Here is a 21,981-nt window from a genome sequence, read left to right on the forward strand (position 1 = left end):
ACAAATGAATAACATTATGTTTTCAAGCTTCAAACTCAAATTTAATACTCAAATGTTAAAGCATGAAAATCAAGTTAAAACTTTATGAATTCTTACGGGCAAAAAATGTGATTGAAAAACCTTTCACCATCACTAACACAATTACATTATGAACTACACTCCATGATCTAATCAAATAGTAAGCTTGGAAATCTCAAGATCATATAATCCCTCGATATTAGAAATGTTCAATAGTCAAGGAAAAGTTGGAGGTCTTGGGATCAAGCCATATCCACCTCCCTTCCACTTAACCGCATAGCAGGGAAGAAAGAAAAAGAACATTACTTCTGTGATTTTCATGGTTTTTTTTCTTGCATTCATCATTCCAACATTCAGATAAAAAGAGCAACTTTTGCAGGAGAATCCCTCCTTGAAATTTGACAATAGCAAGAAAAATTCCACAAGATAGAAGATTTAGTTTCCCCAGTTTTAGATTGAACAAAAATGAAATAACCAAAAAGTCTCAAATTTCAGCTCCTAAAGCAGCAAACTACCGTGCTAGTGTTTACAGTGTTCAGTCGACTATACCTATTGAGCGGGTTTTTTTGGTACATCATGCTATACTTTTCACATAAATAAATCAGAGATTAAGCGCAAGGAATGAAGACATAAGTTAATCCATAATCAAAGTAAAAAAATTAAAAAGTAACAAAAATCGCAAACGGGTTCTCGAAAAATCTGACCTTTTACTCTTATCTTGGTAGGTTGGGTCTCAGAGGGTCACCAGAATGTAGCCAAATGGTCGGGGAGGTCGTTGTCGGACTTTATATATTTCTCGACGGAGCTGAATTCGTATTTACAGAAAGGGATGGTTCATATTTACAGAAAGGGATGGTGGTTTTGAAAGAAATATTGCCGGTTGTTTTGAAAGAATTATTTAGGGGAAAGTAATTTAGGAAGACGGGGGAAAGTAATTTAGGAAGACAGAGGAAAATGTCATAGAGCTCTTGTGTTTTCCCTCGCAAATCACGTGTGTTTTCTTTCCCTTTCTTTTTGTTTCCCACCAAAACACAAGAAGACAAAGACGCATAAGCAAATTTTGAAAGCCTGTTTTTGAGTTTGTATGAGGGGGCCTGTTCGACTAGCATTATTCTAAATTATTTTCATAAAGTCATTTATATTAAAATATGCTTATTTACTTATAAGTAAACTTTTTAAGCTTTTCCAACATGATCTAAATTGTTCGGTTGAGATTAAAAGGTAGCATAAGACTATATTGTAGACAAATGGTAACATTAACCCTTAATAATCAAAATTATTGGATGTACCCTTTAAAAGAAAGGATCAGAACGTCACGATCTTTCCCCAGTGGATAGATTGTAGTTACTTTCGATACTCTCTTTTTATTTTTTTACATGAATTTCAATTCATCGAATTGTCATTTAAATAAACACTATTAATTAAAGTTTTTAGTCCATTAGACACTTTAGGCTTTCTAATCAACTCTGCATAGATTTCCCAGAAAATAGGTACTAGAACCATCTCGCATGATCAAATGACCATATTCAACTCATATTTGATACGGATAATTTAAAATTTATTATTTCAAAATCTATTTTCAATCATTTATTTTTTGAATAAAATATTTTTCACATTGAATTCGTAAGTTTTACTTATTTTTTAAACACAAATTCTAAAAAATAAAAAAATTCCATTTTCATAAAATCTACGGATCCTTAATAAAGTTACCGATTGAAGACAAAATCCATTGCGGTTCAAAAAGTTGATCACTTAGAAATAGTCCTCGAATCTTTTTTTTCTTTCCTTATTAAAGTTGAGAAGCAAGCAAGTTACTTATTTTGATTGAAAATCAAAACTTACTTTCGGAAACATAAGAAATACACAACTTTAGGAAGTATATTCAGATTTTTTTTTTTTTTAAATAAAGTAACCTATAAACAAGGTCGAATGGGTAGGGAGTAGGAGTGGGCGTGATCAGGGGCGGACGCAGACATTTTAGACTAGGGGGTCAGTAACGAACTTTTAAAAAAGTGATGAAAAAATTAAAATAAGATATATCTTATTACAATTGCTCTCTACGTGTTCTCATACTTTGATAACGTTCAATAATTACATCATTTTCAATCTTATCAAAAACATCTTTCTCAATATATGCAATCAAACTATCATTCAACCATTGATCTCCAATTCGATTGCGCAGACGATTTTTTACGTAAGTCATCGTAGAAAATGCTCTCTCGACTGTAGCAGTAGCCACGGGAAGAACTAAGGCTAGTGTCACAAGTTTGTAGACTAATGGATACACTTCATGTTTATTCTTCACAACCAACTTCCATGCAAGATCGCTAATGCCTTGTAATTCTTCAAAGTCTTCAAAAGTGCGCATATCAATAATATACGTATCTAGTTGATCATCAAGTTCTAGGATATCTGCTGCATCAAAATCTACCGGATAATACTGACATAGTCGAATCAATTTGATCTTGTGAAAAGCAGCAAATGAATTATTTGGAGATAAACATGCAACACAAATAAGCAAGTCACTATTTGCTTCAGAAAAACGATCATTCAACTCTTGAAGTTGCATATCAATGACAGCATAAAACATTTCCACACGAAAATGATGCAAATTTGTCACTATCTCACGCCGTGAACGACCTACAGTTACGAACATATCATCCATATCGAGAACATTGATCTTGTGAGTTTCACAAAACGAACAAATCACTCCCAAAAAAGAATCCCATCCACCATCTCTCATGGTTTGGAGTTGTGTTTTACATATTTGCACCAATTTCATAGCATTGACAATATCTTAATCTTTTCTTTGTAATGCTTTTGACAATTCATTTGAAATCCCTAAAATCTTTTTCATGAGATATAGATTAAATGCAAATTCAAATCTTAACATCAACTCCAATGAAATGCATGCATCACCTCTTGTTCCGGTACTTGTAGAATCAGTAGCAATCATCTCAATGACTTCGACTATAGTTGAAAACATGGTAATCAAGTTAATTAAACAACTATAGTGAGAGCCCCAACGTGTATCCCCAGGACGCTGAAGAGTAATTTCTTGATTGAGACCTCGTCCGCTTGATATTTCACCAATACTGAGTGATTCAAGAATTTTCAATCTTTGATTCTCTCGAATAAGATCACTCCGTTTAGCTGATCCTCCAACAATATTCACCAATCTATATACTGTAGTGAAGAAAGTTTCAATCTTCGGATGTTTCTGTGCCACAGCTACAAGAGCTAATTGAAGTTGATGAGCAAAGCAATGAATATAGTAAGCACTTGAATTTTCTTTTAAAATAAGTGCTTTGAGGCCATTATACTCACCTCGCATGTTACTAGCTCCATCATATCCCTGGTCTCTCAAATTAGATATGCTTAAACTATGCGTTGAGAATAATTGATCAATTGTAGCCTTAAGTGAGGCAGCTGTGGTATTCTAAACATGAATGACACCAATAAAATGTTCCAATATACACCCATTCTTCACATAACGAATGACAACTGACATTTGCTCTTTCACAGAAATGTCTCGAGATTTATCAACTAAAATTGAGAAGAAACTATCACGAATATTTTCGATAATCACATGTAGACATTCAGAAGCAATAGCACTTACAATATCTTTTTGCACTCTTGGTGATGTTAATTTCAATTTTCCAGGTGCATTTGTCAAAGCAACGGCCTTAATCTCAGGATTATGATCACACAACCAATGCAATAGTTCAAGAAAGTTTCCTTGTTTGTTTGAATCTTCATATTCATCATGTCCACGAAATGCCATCCCTTGTCGTAGAAGAAATCGAACACAATCAATTGAAGCATTTAATCGGATTCGATAATTTGTTCGAACTTGATGCGATTGTTTAACGAGACAAGATCGAATACTTTGTTCTTGATTGTTGAACAATTCATATTTGACCCGAGCTTGATTGTGTGCACTACTTGAAGCCCCAAAGTGTTTTCTTATATATTCTTTCTTTTTCCAATTTGAAAATTAGCCTTTAACAAATGAACCATCATTCAAACCGAAAAGATAACAATAAAAGCAAAACACTGCATCCTTTGCTATACTGTATTCCAACCAAGTGGGATGCTCGTTATACCACGAAACACAAAATCGTCGGTCTATTTTACCTATTCTTGTGGGTGGAAATATATGATTGCGAGGCTGACAAGGACCTCTTTGCATATATGCTCTTCGAATCACATCTCGAATATTAACATCATAATTCTGTATTGGAACTCTCAATCCAAGATCAGAGGGAAGCTATGCAACATCAACATCCCCAACATCTCCAACATCTCCAATATCCTCAACATTTCCTCCACTATCCCCAACATCTCCAATATCTTCAACATTTCCAACGTCTCCAATACCCCCAAATCCAACATCAACATCTCCAACGTCTCCAATACCCCCAACATCTCCAACATCAACATCAACATCAACATCCCCAACATCGTTTTCATCCCTTTTCTTTCGAACATTCCTTTCGCCGATATTTTGTTCATCACAGGAAATCGTAGATGTACGTTTAAAGTATTTTTCCATAACTGAAACAAACCAACCAAAAATGAAAAATCAACAAGATTAGAAATGCCTAAATTAGTTTATACTATTTCCTACCTACCAAAAGTCAGACAAAATTTCAATCTTCCCAAATCAATATTATCAATAATCAATTTACATATAAATAAGTAACAAAGCCCTAAATCAGAAAAGGGTCAATTTCCTAAATTAAAGCCCTAAATCAGAAATCCCTAAATTACATTTATTGGGTAGGAACATGAATCATAATTGATTAATTGAACTGTAAATAAATCCAAATTTAGAAATAGGAACTAACCACACATAGAGGCAGGCAGGCAGCAGAGCAATTAACTTACGGTTATTGTCACTTATGGAGAAGAATTCAAAGAAAAAATTCGAGTAAGTGATAAGTCTGTAAGTGTAAAGCTTCTAACCTTCAAGTCAGTAGAACTGGAGTCCACCCCTGACTAATTGCCGGAGAGATTGACGGGTCGCCGACACTGGCGTCGGCTGTTGCTGTTGCTGTTGCAGTTGCAGTCGCATGGAGGCCGGAGGTGTTCCAGGTGGAGGCAGTCAGGTCAGGCAGAAACAGAGGTGGGGACGGAGCGGTGGCCGGTGGCTGTGGGTGAGCTCTCACTGCTCTGTGCTGTGCTTCAATGGTGGGAGACTGAGAGTGGGAGTCAGCGCCATTTGTGCGAGAGACGGGAGTTGAGAGAGAGATATATGGTTGAAGCAGTCAAGCAGGGAAGGAATTGTTTGAGTTTTGACTATTTTGATTTTTGACCTACTAATTTATTTATTAAAAAAAAAAACCTTAAAACTAGGGGGTCAATTGACCCTACATGCCCCCCCAGATCCGCTAGTGGGCGTGATCCGGTTCGATCCAATTCCAAAGGGATCTGAACCAAATCGAATACCAATGTGTATTTTAGAAGTGGAACCATTGGTTCCACGACAAACTATGGAATCGAATGGTACGGTCCGATCCGATTCTTTACATTGAAACATGTTAAAAAAAATGTTCCCTAATAAAAGATCTAAAAATGCCACCAACGTGATACTTTTAACAAAATATGGAAGAACCGAACATATTATTTTAAGATTAAAAGAAAACTAAGTATAAAAAATTAAAAATAGTAACAAAATAATATAAGTTACTATCATCAAACAATCGTCAACTTATATAAACTGCATAGTACTCCAGTGACTCAAAATCAAAATCCTATATTGAATTGGACAGCTTTTAAAAATTTATTGTAATTTCTGGTTCTATCGGTTATAATTTGTAGAAATCTAGACAAAAATTTCAATCGGATCAACAATTATTTAATCAAAGTGAAAACAAAATAAAAATTTTGCCTTAGAAATGAAACTATATATTGTAAATAGATTTATTTAAGTATAGATTTACCCAATATTCTAATTTAGGTTAAGAATCAGTTAATCAAAGAATTATAAGAATATAGAATAAAAGAATTAAAGTGACGAAGGAAAGTGTTGGAGTCTAAAATAAAGAAGGAATCTAATTATTTTTTATAAAAGTGATTGGAGATTGAGTAATATATTTTACAAAAAAAAATAAAAATCCTATGAGAACCGTCCGGTTCCTGTCCAGTTCCCATAATAGAACTGATAATCGGACCGAAATCGAACTGGCTGATCCTAAACTGTTTCGGTCCAGTTCCACCAATTCTGAAAAAAATGCCTACTCCTAGTAGGGAGAGTAGAGTTGGGCTTAGGTCAACCCTCTTTATCTCTCGCCAATGTTTTAAAAAGCGTGGCAATATGTAGATGTTACGTTTTGGTCAATGTGCGCCTAGATGAGGCTTAAGCATAAAATGACATAAAAATGCGTTTTCTTATTTTAATATCATTCTAAATTTTTAATCAATTTAAAAATCATTTAATAATACATACATATTATAGTGTCAAATGCAGTTTTTAGAGCTCAATAAAAAAAATATATTTTCGAGAAATAAACAATATATATTATAATAGTGTTAATAAAAATGTTTGGAGAGTTTATAATTTTTATTAACTAATAAAAGATAGGAAAATGATTAACTAAATCAATAAAATATAAATAACCATTCATACAATGGTACAATACACTACAGTCGATCAAATGTACAATACATTGCAGCCAAACTATAGATACAATTATTAAAGTCAAATCAAAGGTACAATGTACTACTACTACAACCAAACTAAAGGTACAATATCAATCAAATCAAATGAATTTTTATCACGCATTAAAAATGTACAACAAATTTTTGGAGATGCCTTCTATAAATTAGTGGACCAATATATGGGTAAATAATTTTTTTTATCTTTCATTCTATTGGCCTAAAAATTGAAAATTTTATAATTATTAATTTTTGGACCTATCAATTCAATTGGCCTAAAAGTGTAAAACTTTATATAGTGTTTAAAAAAATTAAAAATTGAAAAAAAAAATGTACGCCAAGACTCGCCTTAAAGCTATCAACAGAAGTATTGACTGCTACATTAGCACAGAGGTTCAAGGTGCACGCTATTTAAAACTAGGGTTAGGCAAGTCTCCCGAACCGAACCCGACGATTCTTGTCAAATTAAATACTCGAACGGGTATCTGAATTGAGAATCGACGGGTACGGCTCGGTTCTCGGCTCTAGACCAAGAACCAAAAAATCGAATAAGAACCGAATCTTTCTAATTTTTTTATTTTATATATTGAATAAATTAAATTATTTAAATTTTAATTTTTCTAAACAAATTAACAATTTCTAAATCCAATTTTTTGGTCCAATAATTTATTTCATTTCTAGTTTTTTAATTTTTGGCACAATTACACATTTTATTGTCTCATTTCTCAGCCCAACAAGATTCAACCCACTAAATAATTATAAATATTTACACTAAAGTGCATAACGCTATCTTGACTCTCGCAACCTCGCTGACATTTCAAAATCTATATAATTGTCGACCGACGTTGTGACCTTCGATCGAAGTTGTGACCTCCGTCAACCGAAATTTTGACCGTAGCGATCAGTTGAATAAGGTAGTCTACTAGTCTCTGACATTTTAAAACCATTGAATGTATCATTAGTTGTATTTATAATGTTGTTATAAATGTTAAAAAATTTAATTATAGTACAGAACCGAACGAAACCAAACCGAACCTGAACGGTTCCATAATTATATTTGGACCCGACGGTTCCATTTACTAAATACCCGAACCGACCCGTGCCCACCCTTATTTAAAACATTGTCTCTCGCTTTGCTTTGGAAAAATTCTGATTCACTCTCATTAATAAATATAATTTAAATTAAAAAAAGTTGGAACCAAAATCATGTTGTCCATCCATATCCCGATTCCCCCGATGGAGCAGGTGTGAGATCAAGACAAATTGTCATCTCCAATGAAATCACTCTAGCGATGGATCCAAAATTTTGAGCGAGCACAAACGATCGTTGATTGTTGACCGTCGATCGTAATAAAATATTATAAATTAAGCCCTTGTTTGAGCCACATTATTTTCCTTAGAATGCATTTTTGAATAGTGTATTGATAATAAAGGTGTGGTTAAAAAATAAAAAAGTTTTGGATTTACGTGTAATATTATTTTATTGAAAAATGTGTGGTTAAAATGATGTCAAATTACTATTTAAGAATGTATTTTTTTGAAAAATGTGGCTCAAACATGTCCTAAATATAATAATAATTTTGCTAGAACTGAACACGTATAATTTTATTTTACAAAAATAACAATATTCACCAAATCTCATAGTAGCAGTATATTGTATTATTCAAAGGAAGAGCAAAAGTTCGAATCCTTGGGATTGCATTAAAACCGCTAAAATGAAATATATATTACTCAGGTAAATTTAACAAGTGTCATGATGGTTAGACTTTTAATAATCTTAAAGAGGGCACACGTTCGAATCTCCTTCTTATCGCATTAGTTTTGGTAAAAAGTGTAGAAATAGAAAATTTGCACAAAAAATTGGGTTTGAAGAGATTCAAACCCCGGACATTCAGTCCCCGTTTGGCCCCATTATTTGATGAGAATGCGTGGTTGAAAAAGGATGAAAAGTTTTTGATTTATGTGTAATATTATTTTATTGAAGAATACATGTTTAAAAGGAAGAGAGATAAAAATGTCTCATAAATTTAGGTCCCATTTGTTTCCCATTTTCTCAATAATGAAAATAAAAAATATAATTATTACGGGTCCCACACAAGAGATAAAAATTCAAATTTAGTGGTTCGATGTGATGTATAATGGTCATACGTTTCATTTTAATGAGGAAATAATGAGAAACAAACGGAGGCTTAATGTGATTCAAATGGGGTCAATTTGTATGTGGAAACTCTAAACAATTGAGCTACAAGACATGTTTGAAAATAAAATAAATTATAATATATAAAATCTAAAACTTTTATCTATTGTCAAAAAAAAAAAATTTGTTCTCGACAAATCCAACACGCGCGATCGCCTATTGCTGGACCCGCCACTGAGTAGCTATATGCACGCTCTAATCCAATATCCTTTGTTTGGATAGAACCTCAAAAGAAAGAGGCAAAAATTAAACCATGTTTGACTAAACATGGTAAAAAAGAGTCCCAAGTATCTAAAAGTATTTTAAAACTTATATACAAGTTTAAACGCCATTTTTAATAACTTTTTTTAACTAAAGCATATTTATCAATAAAGAGTAAAAAAGCAAAAACTCGAAAGATACTTTAAAAACATTTTTTTATCGACGTTATCAAAACTTGATAAATTTACAGACATTACCCATCTCCTTTTTGCATCCACACGGCCATCTCACGATCATTAGTTAATTTTAGTTTCGTTTAGTAGAGATTAAAATCAAATTTTTAGTAAATTTTGATAAAAAAAATGATAAAATATGTTATTGAAAAGTTATGAATCCCATAAAATATGTGATTACATATTTGGTAGGGATTAAAATTAGATTTTTATAAATTTTGATAAAAAATCGATGAAATATGTGATTAGAAAGTTATAAATTCCATGAAAAATGTGATTGCCTATTTGATATAGTAAATTTTGATAAAAATTGATGAAATTTGTGATGAAAAGTTGTGAATTTCACGAAATATATTGTTAAAATTAATTATTAACCTTGACTTAGATAAAAATTGAGATTTCAATATTTTTTTTCTAACTATTCACCATTTATAGCTGATTGATTTTAATTTTATGCACAGTTAACAGTTTATGTATGATTTTAGAAGCAATTTTCTTTTTTTGTACAGAAGCAGAAGTGACAGAATTGCACCAGATGCTGATGCATCTAATTTTTGTGCTATTTTTTAACTGGATGCTGCCATTTATATTATGTAAAAATTCTGATAAAAAATTGTGTACACATAGCACTTCAATATAAAAATGCCTGTTCAAGTTCATATAGAGCATTCTCTAAAAAGTAAAAAGTTACTTTAAAAATAATAAAGTGATTTTATTCTTTTTCCAGCTTAGGCAGACATGATCTGATTTTACAAACTCCTTGCTTGTCTCCCTTTCAAGTTTCACAGCCACACGTTGCAAAGGTAAAACAAACAGTTTGAAAAGACACACACACACACACACACACACACACCCCCGCCCCCCCTCCTCTCTCTCTCTCTCTCTTCACGTGCCAATCATCGATTTATCATGTGATAGTGCAGACTCCCCAACCCAGGCACCCCACCCTGTCTCTGTTCATCACAAGCATACAAACAAAGCTCAGTCCTCCCCAAGTCTTCCATTAAACTTCCCAACATCAAACTTTCTTACAAACCCATTAAGGTTTTCGATTCACACTCACAAATATTTATACAGGAAGACAGAGTTACTTATACCTTAAAAACTGTGGGAGTGAGTGAGTGAATGTGAGCACAAAAAGTATGGGCTGTTTCCAGTCCAAAACCGCCAATGTTCAGTCGCCTGACCAAGAACCTCCACAGCCTGAGTCCAAACCAGATCTGGGTATCCCTCATTTTACTCATCGTTAAACTCCTTATTTTTAATAATCTTTCATACATATTTGTGTTTGTACTTCTACTTTCAGATTTTTTTTCCCGGGATTTAAGGGTTGATTGCATGCTTAACGCTCTATAAATTTTTAACTTTATTGTGGGCATCATTTGTTTTTTTTCCTAATTCTAATATTTACTGTAGAAAATGGGTACAAGTGTGTATGTGTATATTGTGTCTCTATGTGGTTTATTATTATTTATTTATTCTGTAATTAATGCTTATGTATGTAAATGTGTTTGAGATTCTATAGGAATGTTGCGTCTGTCTATGTGGTTAATATCACGGAAAGTTATTGAAAAGGGGCTGCTTTTTGAAGGCTTAGATGAAAAATGACCTTTTTGGTTATCAGATAGTTTCTATTTTACTTCAAAATTTCCAAAATGTCTATTTTAGGTGGATTAAAGGTTCCAAAAGAGTTTCTTTAACTGTTCTACTAATTAAATTTATGGGCATTTAAGTAAATGTGGGTCTCTGTTCACTATTCTTTGAGCAAGGTACCACCTTTACCTAATGAGGTTTTACATCTTTCTGTTGTCTTTTTAATGTTTTCACCTTGCTCTCACAGGATCAGAAGTGTTCTGGCGTTAGCATATTCATTTTTCCAATGTTTATCCTTCTTAACCTTTTTATGTTTTTCTTGCCCGACGATTACATCTTGAATGCTGATTTCTTGGGGAAACATATTTCATTTTTCCACATTTATACTACTTAATATGTTGGTAATATTTTTGGTTTTGTGTTTGTTCTATTCTTTTTTGGGAAAGAGGGTTCTTTTGGGTTTTTGTTGTATTTGCTTAAGGTGTGTTGAGGCAAATGTTTAAGCTTGACCTACAAAAGGAGAACTTCATTGTTGATAAACATGCCAAATTTAGAGGAACTCTGAATTCATATGTTAATCGCTTCTGTATGCAACATATACATTAATGCACACGGCATAGGCTTTTTATGCTTGTGTTTTTACTTACATTTTGTTCTTTCATTTTTGGTGTTTTGGACCACTGTTGAATATTAATGAAGCAAATGGGGACCAAGGAGATCAAGATCTGGTGCCTGCATTCCAAGAATTTGGCCTCACGGATCTGCGATCTGCAACAAATGAGTTCAGCAGTGATTTGATTGTTTCAGAGAGTGGAGAGAAGGCTCCAAATGTTGTCTATAGAGGGAAGCTTCGAAATAATCGACTTGTTGCAATTAAGCGCTTCTCAAAGCAGTCATGGCCCGACCGCCAACAATTTGTCGTAAGTTCTTTCGTTTTTTTTTCCCAGTTTTCTTTAGATATTAGTTTGTGAATCTAGCTTACTGTGTGGGAGAATATTTTAAGGAAAATGGCAAATCTAAACTTAAAAAATGCATTTTGGCTTCATGTTTCCAAACTGTGACAACGCTGCCAGGTTTTCTTTATTCTTCCTTAGGTCTAGTTCCTCAACATAAGTCTGCTAGAGTTGGTTGCTTTCACTTAGCTATTCTGCTTGATTGGATTTCATGAAGTTCTGTATTCATTCATGCTGAATGCTAATTAAAGTGAAATGGGAAGTGGTCTTTGATGTTCAAGTTGTGTCATTCAGATTTTTATCTCCACGTATAGGAAAGTTGAAGCTGTATGCACCAGTAATTGAAATGTATTGTGGTGACCAATCGTGGCATTGTTTAGTTTTAGAGCATGTTTGGCCGTGCTATAATGAAAGTCAAGCGTACCTTTAAGTTACTTGTTTTTCCATATGTGATTTTGGAAGTTGCTTGTTTTAGTAACAAAACTTATTTTTCTAGAAAGTAGATCTCAACTTACTTTCTGGAAGTGTAACTTTTTAATTACAGCAAATACACTCTTACTTCTTTAAGAGGATTCTTGTGGTTTGTGGAATCAGTTTGAGATTTTTGTTGATGTCATACATGACTGGATACCTGTAATATAAGATTGATTTGTTTATTTTCCATCCTTTCCTCTCGAGTCTTGTGTTTGATTTAAAAATCATGTATCATTTTTTTGATTCTCATGAAGTTCATTTGCAGGCAGAAGCCGCTGGAGTTGGTAAGGTTAGACACAAGAGACTGGTGAACTTAATTGGATGTTGTGCTGAGGGGGATGAACGTCTATTAGTTGCTGAATTTATGCCTAATGATACGCTATCGAAGCACCTCTTTCACTGTATGTATATTAGTCTTTGACCTTTCTAATGGACTTTTTAAACATACTACGTTCTATAACTGATTTGTTCTACTTTCCAGCCATATGTCTTTTAGATACGATTACTTTTGTTAATTGCCTTTTCCACTTCTCATCTGTACAAAACGGGCAAAGATTATGTAAATGGGATCTATGATATTCTGTGTCCTCTGATTTAATTGGTATGCCATGTGTGAAATAAGGAAATGACTTGGGAGTTTATGGTTAGATTTTAAGATAAAGGAAGCGCGCAGCCCGATGTTCGTACATTCAAGAATGAGCGAGCTCGGCCTACCTTAATTGTCTTGCTTTCTTTTTTCTTAATTTTACCCCCTTAATTTTAGTTGATTCTAAGAGATTTCTCTGTCTCAATTTGTAGGAGCCATTGTGAATGCACTTGGAGCTATTATTAAAATTTTTAAAATTGCGATCTGCTTACTCCTAATTCAGAAAATGGGATCATTCTCAACGGTGTAATTCCACAATTTTCATCAAAATTCCACTTCTCAAGTAAGTAATGGCTTGCCCTGACTTGTTATTGAAGATATTGGAAATGTTTGAAGCCTTGTCGGCTTATATAATTGCAGCCTGGTCGGCTTATATGATTGCTTATTGTACGATAAACAATTGCACAGGCGCACGTAGTAACTATATTTGAAACTATAATTGTGAGATGATTGAGATATTGTGTAATTGTTTTTTAGGTTAATCATTGGATATTAGATATTCACTCTCTCATCTTACGTGCTCACTTGGCTTGGTATGAGCTCCAATAACTAATGAAGAAGATATAATGGGCTAGAGTTTTATTGAATAAAACAATAATCTACATGTGCACCAAAGCCAATTTCAGACAACTTATGAGTTCAATGTCAACAAATGCTTTTGCTTGTTTTTCTCTATGCGAAGTGATTCACGTCAATGTAAAGTCTTTATTTATCTCAACAATCATATAGCAATCTCTTTATAAGAATAAAAAAGCAATTTTATCCTCAGGATTTGGACTGACACGTCTTTGTATGAGCAGATCTAAACCAGATCTACATTATTATAGAACCCGAAGATTTGATGCATAAAAATTTGAAAACCTTTGTTTCACTCACATACCATTTCAGCATTTTCAATATCAAAAACTATTTTCCGAGATGGGAAGATGTTCTCTGTTATTTTCATTTTCACTTCTTTCTCTGGAAGAGGGTGCATTCCTTAAATATGCTGTGATATGTCTGCTGATTAAAGGTGGCGTGGATGATCATTCTCGTTTTTTAGAAATTCATTTATCAATTATCGAATCTGGTTGTTTCTGTTACAGGATGGTGATCCTCGTTTATCTAGTTTTGGCCTGATGAAAAACAGCAGAGATGGAAAGAGTTATAGCACCAATCTAGCTTATACGCCCCCTGAGTTTTTGCGCACTGGTATATTGTATCTTGCTCTGTAGAATTTGCTACTGAAATTTAAAATCTGGTGGAATACTGCTTTATCTTTTATAAGAATTTCTATCTGGTTGTTTTCTTTTCCTTTATCGTGTTTGAGAATGCCTCTTCTTTGTGTGCTGTTTGTGTGTATAATGTATTGTTGCAAAGAAGCTTATCTGAGGAGTCAAGGTAAATATATCAAGATCTGTTTGACAGTTGTTTTGTATATTTACTTAAAGTTTAAGGTCAAAGTTGAAATATAACTTACGATATGCTTCCTATCACTGCCTGACAAACATTTAGTTAGTGAGAAATGGCTCTCTAATAGTTTCTTGAACAATGATTGTTATTTTCATTTAACTTATTGCAGAATGATAAATAATTGGCAAAGCAAATTCTTGACCAATCAGATTTTTCCTCCGGAAGAGTGTTCCCTTGCGAAAATTTTCTCAATGTTTTGAACTTGTCATCTGGAACAACCTATGACTTAATCAGTGTTTGAAACTCCTGGGCCTTGTTAAAACTGCTATTCAGGCTGCTCGTTGTATGTTCTTAGTCAAGGTGATGAAGAGGATGCTCATATGAAATTCTCACAAAAGCCTATGTAAAGATTAATTCTGTATAACTGGGAAACTAATTTGGGATATCGTATGTGCTTAGCATATGTTAAGCACCGGTAACATTGCACACTATTTAATTGATGAATCATTAAATTCATGGGACCTACCATTAACTGATTCACCAATTAAATGGTGTGCTATATCACCGGTGCTTGATATAAGCTATTCACCAATTAAATAGTGTGCCATTTCATCGGAGCTTAACATAAGCTAAGCACCGGTACTTAGGAGATCATTTTTGTATATATATAATCAATTTCCTATTGACTGCATAGAAACAACCTAACACATTGTTGTTGTTTGCTTTAGAAAATAATTATAGCCTGTGGTACGAGTTACCTTGAAGTTAACTTATGTAAAGACCATAAATTTGAAGGCCTGGATTGAATATTTGGTCAATACAAGTTTTGATGACCAGATTGCTATGTAATCAACATAGTATTCTTTATGGCCTCTGCATATACTTGTAGTGGAACTTTCTTTTCCACCCTTTCATTTTGTGTTATTTACACTTTCAGTGCATCTCCTGCTTTGTAAATATGTTAATTTTTCATTTAGTTCCCTCTGTTTCAAGTGCTGTAATTGTGAATTATACCATTTTTAAAATTATATTCCAAATATATTTTTCTTTATCAGCGAGTTTTTTACTTGCCAGAAATCAGATCTTTAATCATTCCACTTGAAAGTTTAGTATATACTTGTTTAAATTTATGATCTGCTTTATTATCTATATGATATGACACCTCCCCCTCCCCAAAATTTCAGGCAGGGTCATTCCAGAAAGTGTGATTTACAGTTATGGAACTGTTCTGCTGGACCTTTTGAGTGGAAAGCATATTCCTCCTAGCCATGTAATGTACATTCTGTCACACATTACCATGATTCACTGCATTAATAGGGATCGTTGGGTTAATGGCAAGTTACTTTTTGAATTTTCTGTTAACCCCCTTGTTGTCTAAGAACAGTATACTGACCCCATTTCTGTAACCTCGTTAATCGCCGTCAACCATTAACTCTTTATGATGAGCGTAGCACACATCTAAAAAGATTTAAAGCATTCCAATAATTAGTATACAATAACTGAAATGCCTGAAGTTCAATTTCATCTCAAATGGAATTGATAACTTGAAAAAAGAGGGATTCTGACAACCTAATGGTCAATTCATACCTAAAGAATCCTGCTTTTTTCCAAAGAAAGAACTAATATTGATTAGTTGTTTGTCAAAAGAAAGGTATGGACCTATACTGTTGTGTATGGGCACATAAATTGGTGTACATAACAAAAAGTAACACTGTTAGTAGGAGCTAAAAGAAAGGAGGCATAGAGATGGTTTTGAAAACCACAAACATTTAGAAGGTTGGTTAGACTATGAGAAGTTAACGAGGGGCACTTTGCAGTTTCCCCTTGTGTTCTCAAAGATTTTATGAACCATCAAAATGACTTATCAACCAGGTTCAGACTATATAAGGGCCAGACTTCTGCTCAGTAATTTTAATTTCGGACAATGTAAGGGCCAGACTTCTTGTGCCTAGTAATTTTAAACTTGAGACTAATATTTCCATTTTTACCTGAACTCTTTTGATCACTTGAGAGTTGAGACTAAATTATTTAACTGAAGACAATTTCTGGGTTTTATCGTAGTTAGTGTGTTTATTTTTTGAACTTGATGTATTTTGACATGGGGTACTTACATGGTTTAAAAGATAACTGGCTGTCTTTTTCCTGTCCGGCTTTTTTTACCTACTTGAGGATGCATAATCCATGATCTTACTTTTAATTAGAAGTAGTTTCCCCTGCTTTAAATGTACTGAAGTCTTGTTTTGTTTAAGAATTCTGGCAGAGTTAAATGCCAGTTCCTCCAGCTGAAGACTAAAATTACTGGTGTATCGAGATTTTATCTCATTAACTAAAAATTAAATGCCAGTTCCTCCAGTTGAAGACTAATATTACTGTCGTATCTAGATTTTATCTCATTAATTAACTAATATTAAATTATCACCTGCTAATATTGTCAGTTGGATAGGGGAGTAACCAACACATGATGGCGGTGTAGTAAAAACGAATACTATGATTTGGGGATTACCCCGATTCTCTATTCGTGCAACCAACTAACGCATGATGGCGGTGTAGTAAAAAACGAATAGATGATTTCCTATTAACATTCCTCAATGCGGGGTCCTAAAAACAAGTGCATCAGCAGGTGCGGTCCATATACTAAATACTAAAAATCATGGATGAATTGCTTTACCAGGATGAGACATCTCGTCATATGCCCAATTGTAAATTTTCTATACTCTGTACCTTGTTGTCCATGTCAAAATAGACCATCTAGCCTGAGATGAGGTTTATCTTACTGAGATCTTAGCCCAAGTTTTGAGCCTCCAAGAGATTCCAGACTAGGAATGGCACACTTCATTTTTTTTTTTCAGAAAAGAGAGGCCCTTATGGAGGTCATCACTTATTCTAATTATCATTTATTCCAGACAGGGTGAATGATATTAATGGTCAAATATGCTTACCTCTATTAAAGCCTTCACTTATTTTACATTATTTATAATTTTAACCACATAAATTTTAGATTTCCTTTTGATTTAATTTGTGATGCAACACCAATAGGAAAATTAATAGAGAGAGAAAATCAATGAACAGGAAGAAGAAATCAGGAGAGAAGGGATGGTAGAAGAAGAAATCAGGGGGAGGAAGAAGAATGGGGAAGGGGGATTTCGCCACAAACCACCAAATATCTTTATTCAATAATCAACTACTGAAATTAAATTGCAATTAGGTTTAAATAGTAAAGACTAAAACCCTAACTAGAATGAATTTGGGCCAATACAAGCCCAATTACATAAATAAAGTCCACAAAATAAAATAAAGTCCAATTAGAAATAAAATAGATGATGTCCTCATCAATTTGTTTGTTGAAAATTGGTATGTATTCTTCTTCAGGCATTGGATTTGATAAGAGAAAAGAATGTTTTATTGCTGTTGGACTCATCCTTGGAAGGACAATATGCTAATGAAGATGCTACTGCATTAGTTGAACTTGCATCTAAGTGCCTCCAATATGAAGCTAGAGACCGGCCTGATATGAAGTTTCTTCTAACTTCCGTGGCCCCTCTTCAAAAGCAGGAGGTAAACATTTTATTTATGTTTTCTTTGTCATCATTTTAGAGGTAGAGTTACTAGTACCAGACTGCTATACTGGAGGGAATGAGCTGCATGTCCGTGGATTTGCTAAGCTGTTTTCCTTCACATTGATGTCCTAGGTTGCTTCTCATGTATTGATGGGTCTTACGAAAACTCCCGTGGTTATACCTACCCTGCTTTCTCCTCTTGGAAATGCTTGTGCGAGAATGGATCTTACTGCTGTGCATGACATCTTGCTTAAAACAGGATATAAAGACGAAGAGGGTGCAGAAAATGAGGTGAGCTGATTTGTCTATTTCACTTCTCCTTCATCAGTTAGGGGTTGAAAAAATTGCAAGATATCTATAAGGTCTAAAATATTTGAAAGATAACTCCATTGACAAAAATAATAATAATAATGAACAATAAATAAGTTGGAGTGTTTAGACTTAATGTTGATGTTACATGTCTTGTACATTTGTGAACCACAAGTTTGACTTGTTACACCTATATTGAATAACAGTATATTTCTCTTGAGGATCTTGCAATCGTATATGTGCTTGTTTGGTAGTGGTTCTTTTAAGTGCTTGTAAGTTGTGAGTTTTACGGAATGTGTGGATAATAAGTAAATAGTAAATTGTGGGTCCTACTAAATGTGGATAACAAGTATGCTCTAAGATATTTCGTTTGGTAATGTTATCCGTCTGCAGCTTTCATTCCAAGAATGGACCCAGCAAGTTCAAGATATGTTGAATACAAAGAAATTTGGGGATATTGGATTCAGGGACAAAGACTTCAAGAGTGCCATTGATAATTATTCAAAGGTACATTCCTGATTTTCCAATCTAACACATTATTATCTCTGTTTCTGTTGAGCTGAATTCTCTCTACCCGAGCTTTGCTTGACTATCAATGGTGTAGTATTGGCAGCTTTATTTATTTATTTTTTTCCTCGAGTTCCATCTCTTTTGCCATATTGTAGCTTGCTCCTTCTCTTTTCTTAGTTGGGATAATATTTTTCCTCTGTATGCATAACTTTTAAGAGGACAATTTGGTAGGTCTTTGTATAACTGCACCTAGGATATGTTTGGTACACAGTATTGGACATTAATCCATCACATGGTGGATGAGATTTTAACTTATATTTAGCCCACGTTTGTCTACCATTATTTAATTTTTTTCTCAAACTCATTTTCAACTACACATTGCCACATTAGAATATTTTGCACATAAACTTTAAACTTTTTTTTACTTTTTAACCACATAATCTCCAAAAATTCCTATTTCAAAACTCATTTTCGTTGAATAATGGTAGACAAACATGGGTTTACTTCTTTAATCCTATCTACTACGTTCTTCCCAGCATACCAAGCATGCTTCTAGGTTTTTAGGAACCAAACTTTCATCGTCTTCAAAAAGGTCATGTTGTCTAACAGTCCAGTGCACGAAGAACCTGAACTCCTGAAGTTGATTTAAATCCTTATCTTCATAATCATCTTTTCTCCTGGTAATGTGAGGCCTCTTTCTTTTTTTTTTTTTTATTTGATATGCTTGGCATAAAATATAGCTTTTCTTTTTCACAATGTGTACTGTCTCGTGTTGCTATTCCCACGTCTTTTCCATATTTACTTTGGGTTTTTCAATAGGGTTATGCATGTTAAACTGCGAATTTGACATTGTTGTTTTTTCGATATACAGCTGGTATCAATGATGTCTGTTCCGTCTGGTACAGTATTTGTGAGACGAGCCCTCTCATACTTGATGATTGGCCAACCTGAACATGCTCTGAGAGATGCAATGCAGGCTCAAGTTTGCTTGCCCGAATGGCCAACTGCTTTTTATATGCAGGCTCTCGCCCTCTCCAAGCTTGGAATGGAAACTGATGCTCAAGACATGCTCAATGACGGAGCTGCCTTTGAAGCTAAGAAGCAAAATAGTCGACGCATTTAAATAACGGCATGGTGATGGATATTAGGTTTGTCGCGGAGGCTGATTCAGTGGTGTGAGGATTACACGTAGTGATATCTTACTGCTGTTTTTGACAGTATAGCCCCTTATCAAGAAATGTGTAAATCACTTATCGTGCCAAATTTTAAGTAGATAGTCACTGTTAATGCAGGTTGAATCGACTCTTTTCTAGCCCTTAATTTTCATGAATCATTGTATAACTTATATATATCCTCGAGTATATTGCAGAAAACCCTGTTTGTGATCGATAAATGTCAAATGATTTCACTAAATTAGAGGTATACACACATTTTTATTAATACTAGTTTATATTAAAATTGGGAAAAATCATTCAAAAAACAACAGTAGAGAGCAAACATGAGAGAGCAGGCGCCTTTTCTCCTTAGGAGGGCCTACTGTGGCGTCTCTTTAGAAAGCAGCACACCCTAACATGCTCTTAAACCTCTTTAATAAAGCACTACTTTATTTTTACTTTGGGCCTTCCTTTTTTTTTTTTTTAAGATGTATGATCCGTGTGGGCTTGGCCAGCGGGCTCAAAGATGGGCCCGGCTTGACTTGAAAATAAAAGTTTTATCACGATCGATAGGGAGCAATGTGACTAGATTTGGTGCAATGTCATTATCCCGACTTGTGTGCTTTTACCATGGGGACGGATTTAGTGTGAGATCAGTTGCCTTTGCACTAAATTTCAAAATTTGCCCAAATTTTTTTTCAAGATTCTCAAAATAAAATAAAAGAATAAATAAATAAAATCGTTATGGTTCTCAACTCTTGCCCTCACAATTAATACTTCGTGAAAAGTGCACTTACAATTCTTTTATCCTAGCTCCGTCAATACTTTACAAAATGAACTCAACTTATCCATGACTCGTTCTAGCAAATATTACAGGATGCAAAAAATGAGCAAAAAAGGATTTGAAATTCGATATAATATTGGATGGTACATGTGCGTGTGTGTTTACGACAAGATAGCTATCAAAAGGTAATAAACTATTACAAGATATATTATTTTGTATGGAAAAAGCTTTACATTTGTGGGGGTTAGATTAATAACAATTTCAACGGAAATTATCGAACATAAAACAAACATGATTGAACAATGGATTTCAACATAAATTCTTGTTATTGCGTTAGTTGACACATCGTGTGCCATTGTGAAGCCTATTATTACGTGTAATCAAAGCCATTATTTACCAAAAGACTGTACTAAAGATGCCCAACAAATTTTTTTGCTATTGTTTTGCGAGGTTATCAAGTTTGTAGGATTGGATTAGGATTTGAGTTGATACAACAAAACAAATTTTGGATATTAATTAGTTCCTACAATACTTTTCAGCATGACATTAGAGCTACGAGTGGCTTGGTAAAGCAGCATAATCCTTAGAGCTATACCCCATGAATCTTATCATCCCTTAATTTTATAGAAATAATTGCAACTATGGTCTCAAACCTTTCAAATATTTGTAACTTTTACCTTAATCTTTTATTTTTGCATCCAAGGTTCCAAACCTTTCAAGTGCGTGTGGCTGGAGGACAAATGGATGGAATTCATCCATAAGTCGGTTAGTTGACTATCAAATTTGATTTTGACCACATTTTGACTTATTTTAGAAGGCTAAATTAGTAACTTTGTATAGTCAAAGACTCAAAGCGATATAAATAGATTGAATAACTATACCAACTTTTCATGCAATTCGAGTTATTTTCTTTGAGCTAGAAAAGAAGAGTTTTTGTTTTTGTGTTTTTTTTAATTAAACAAATTGGCTAGAATTTATTGACTTTCTTTGCTTGAAAAAAAAGTTATTTTTTCCTACCTAGAGATTTGGGAGTAGAAAGACGAGTAAATTTTGCTAGCTCAATTGATTATAATTTGGTGCTGATAAAGTACTATAAAATAGAGAGAAAAAGAGAAGAAAGTAAAAAAAGTTAATGAACTTGTGTATTTAATTGAGAATCAAAGTCCTATATTTATAGGAAAGAATTAAAGTTGCAAAGGATATAAGTCATATTAATTAGGGTGCGGGGATATAATGATTATTCACTAATAAATGTATAATCTAGGAAAAATTGTAGCAGCAGCCCCTAACCTTTTCATTT

At 33.7% G+C, this 21,981-nt stretch overlaps 2 protein-coding genes and 1 pseudogene across 2 annotated transcripts; 1 reads left to right on the forward strand and 2 right to left on the reverse strand.

Moving 5' to 3' along the window:
- Nucleotides 1–2,815: 2,815 nt before the first annotated feature.
- Nucleotides 2,816–3,802, reverse strand: LOC111412893 (zinc finger MYM-type protein 1-like). The gene is made up of 2 exons (XM_023043761.1): nt 3,509–3,802; nt 2,816–3,457 (listed from the first exon to the last, which is right to left on the reverse strand). Exons 1-2 carry the CDS (start codon nt 3,800–3,802, stop codon nt 2,816–2,818), a joined length of 936 nt encoding a protein of 311 aa, XP_022899529.1.
- A 486-nt stretch (nt 3,803–4,288) lies between these two features.
- LOC111412894 (protein argonaute 3-like) lies at nt 4,289–5,036 on the reverse strand. Its single transcript, XM_023043762.1, has 2 exons — nt 4,987–5,036; nt 4,289–4,575 (listed from the first exon to the last, which is right to left on the reverse strand). Exon 2 carries the CDS (start codon nt 4,571–4,573, stop codon nt 4,289–4,291), a length of 285 nt encoding a protein of 94 aa, XP_022899530.1. The 5' UTR covers nt 4,574–4,575; nt 4,987–5,036.
- Nucleotides 5,037–10,171: 5,135 nt separating this feature from the next.
- On the forward strand, nt 10,172–20,136 carry LOC111411609 (annotated as a pseudogene).
- The last annotated feature ends 1,845 nt before the right edge of the window (nt 20,137–21,981 follow it).

Source organism: Olea europaea, chromosome 16, assembly GCF_002742605.1.
Source record: "Olea europaea var. sylvestris chromosome 16, O_europaea_v1, whole genome shotgun sequence".
NCBI lineage: Eukaryota > Viridiplantae > Streptophyta > Magnoliopsida > Lamiales > Oleaceae > Olea > Olea europaea.

Excerpts from the sequence above, each read along its gene's own strand:
- LOC111412893 (XM_023043761.1), bottom strand. The coding sequence starts at position 3,802 with ATGGCATTTCGTGGACATGATGAATATGAAGATTCAAACAAACAAGGA. Across the intron at positions 3,458-3,508 it reads TGTCAGTTGTCATTCGTTAT|AATACCACAGCTGCCTCACT; the intron begins GTGAAGAATGGG and ends ATTCATGTTTAG.
- LOC111412894 (XM_023043762.1), bottom strand. The coding sequence starts at position 4,573 with ATGGAAAAATACTTTAAACGTACATCTACGATTTCCTGTGATGAACAA.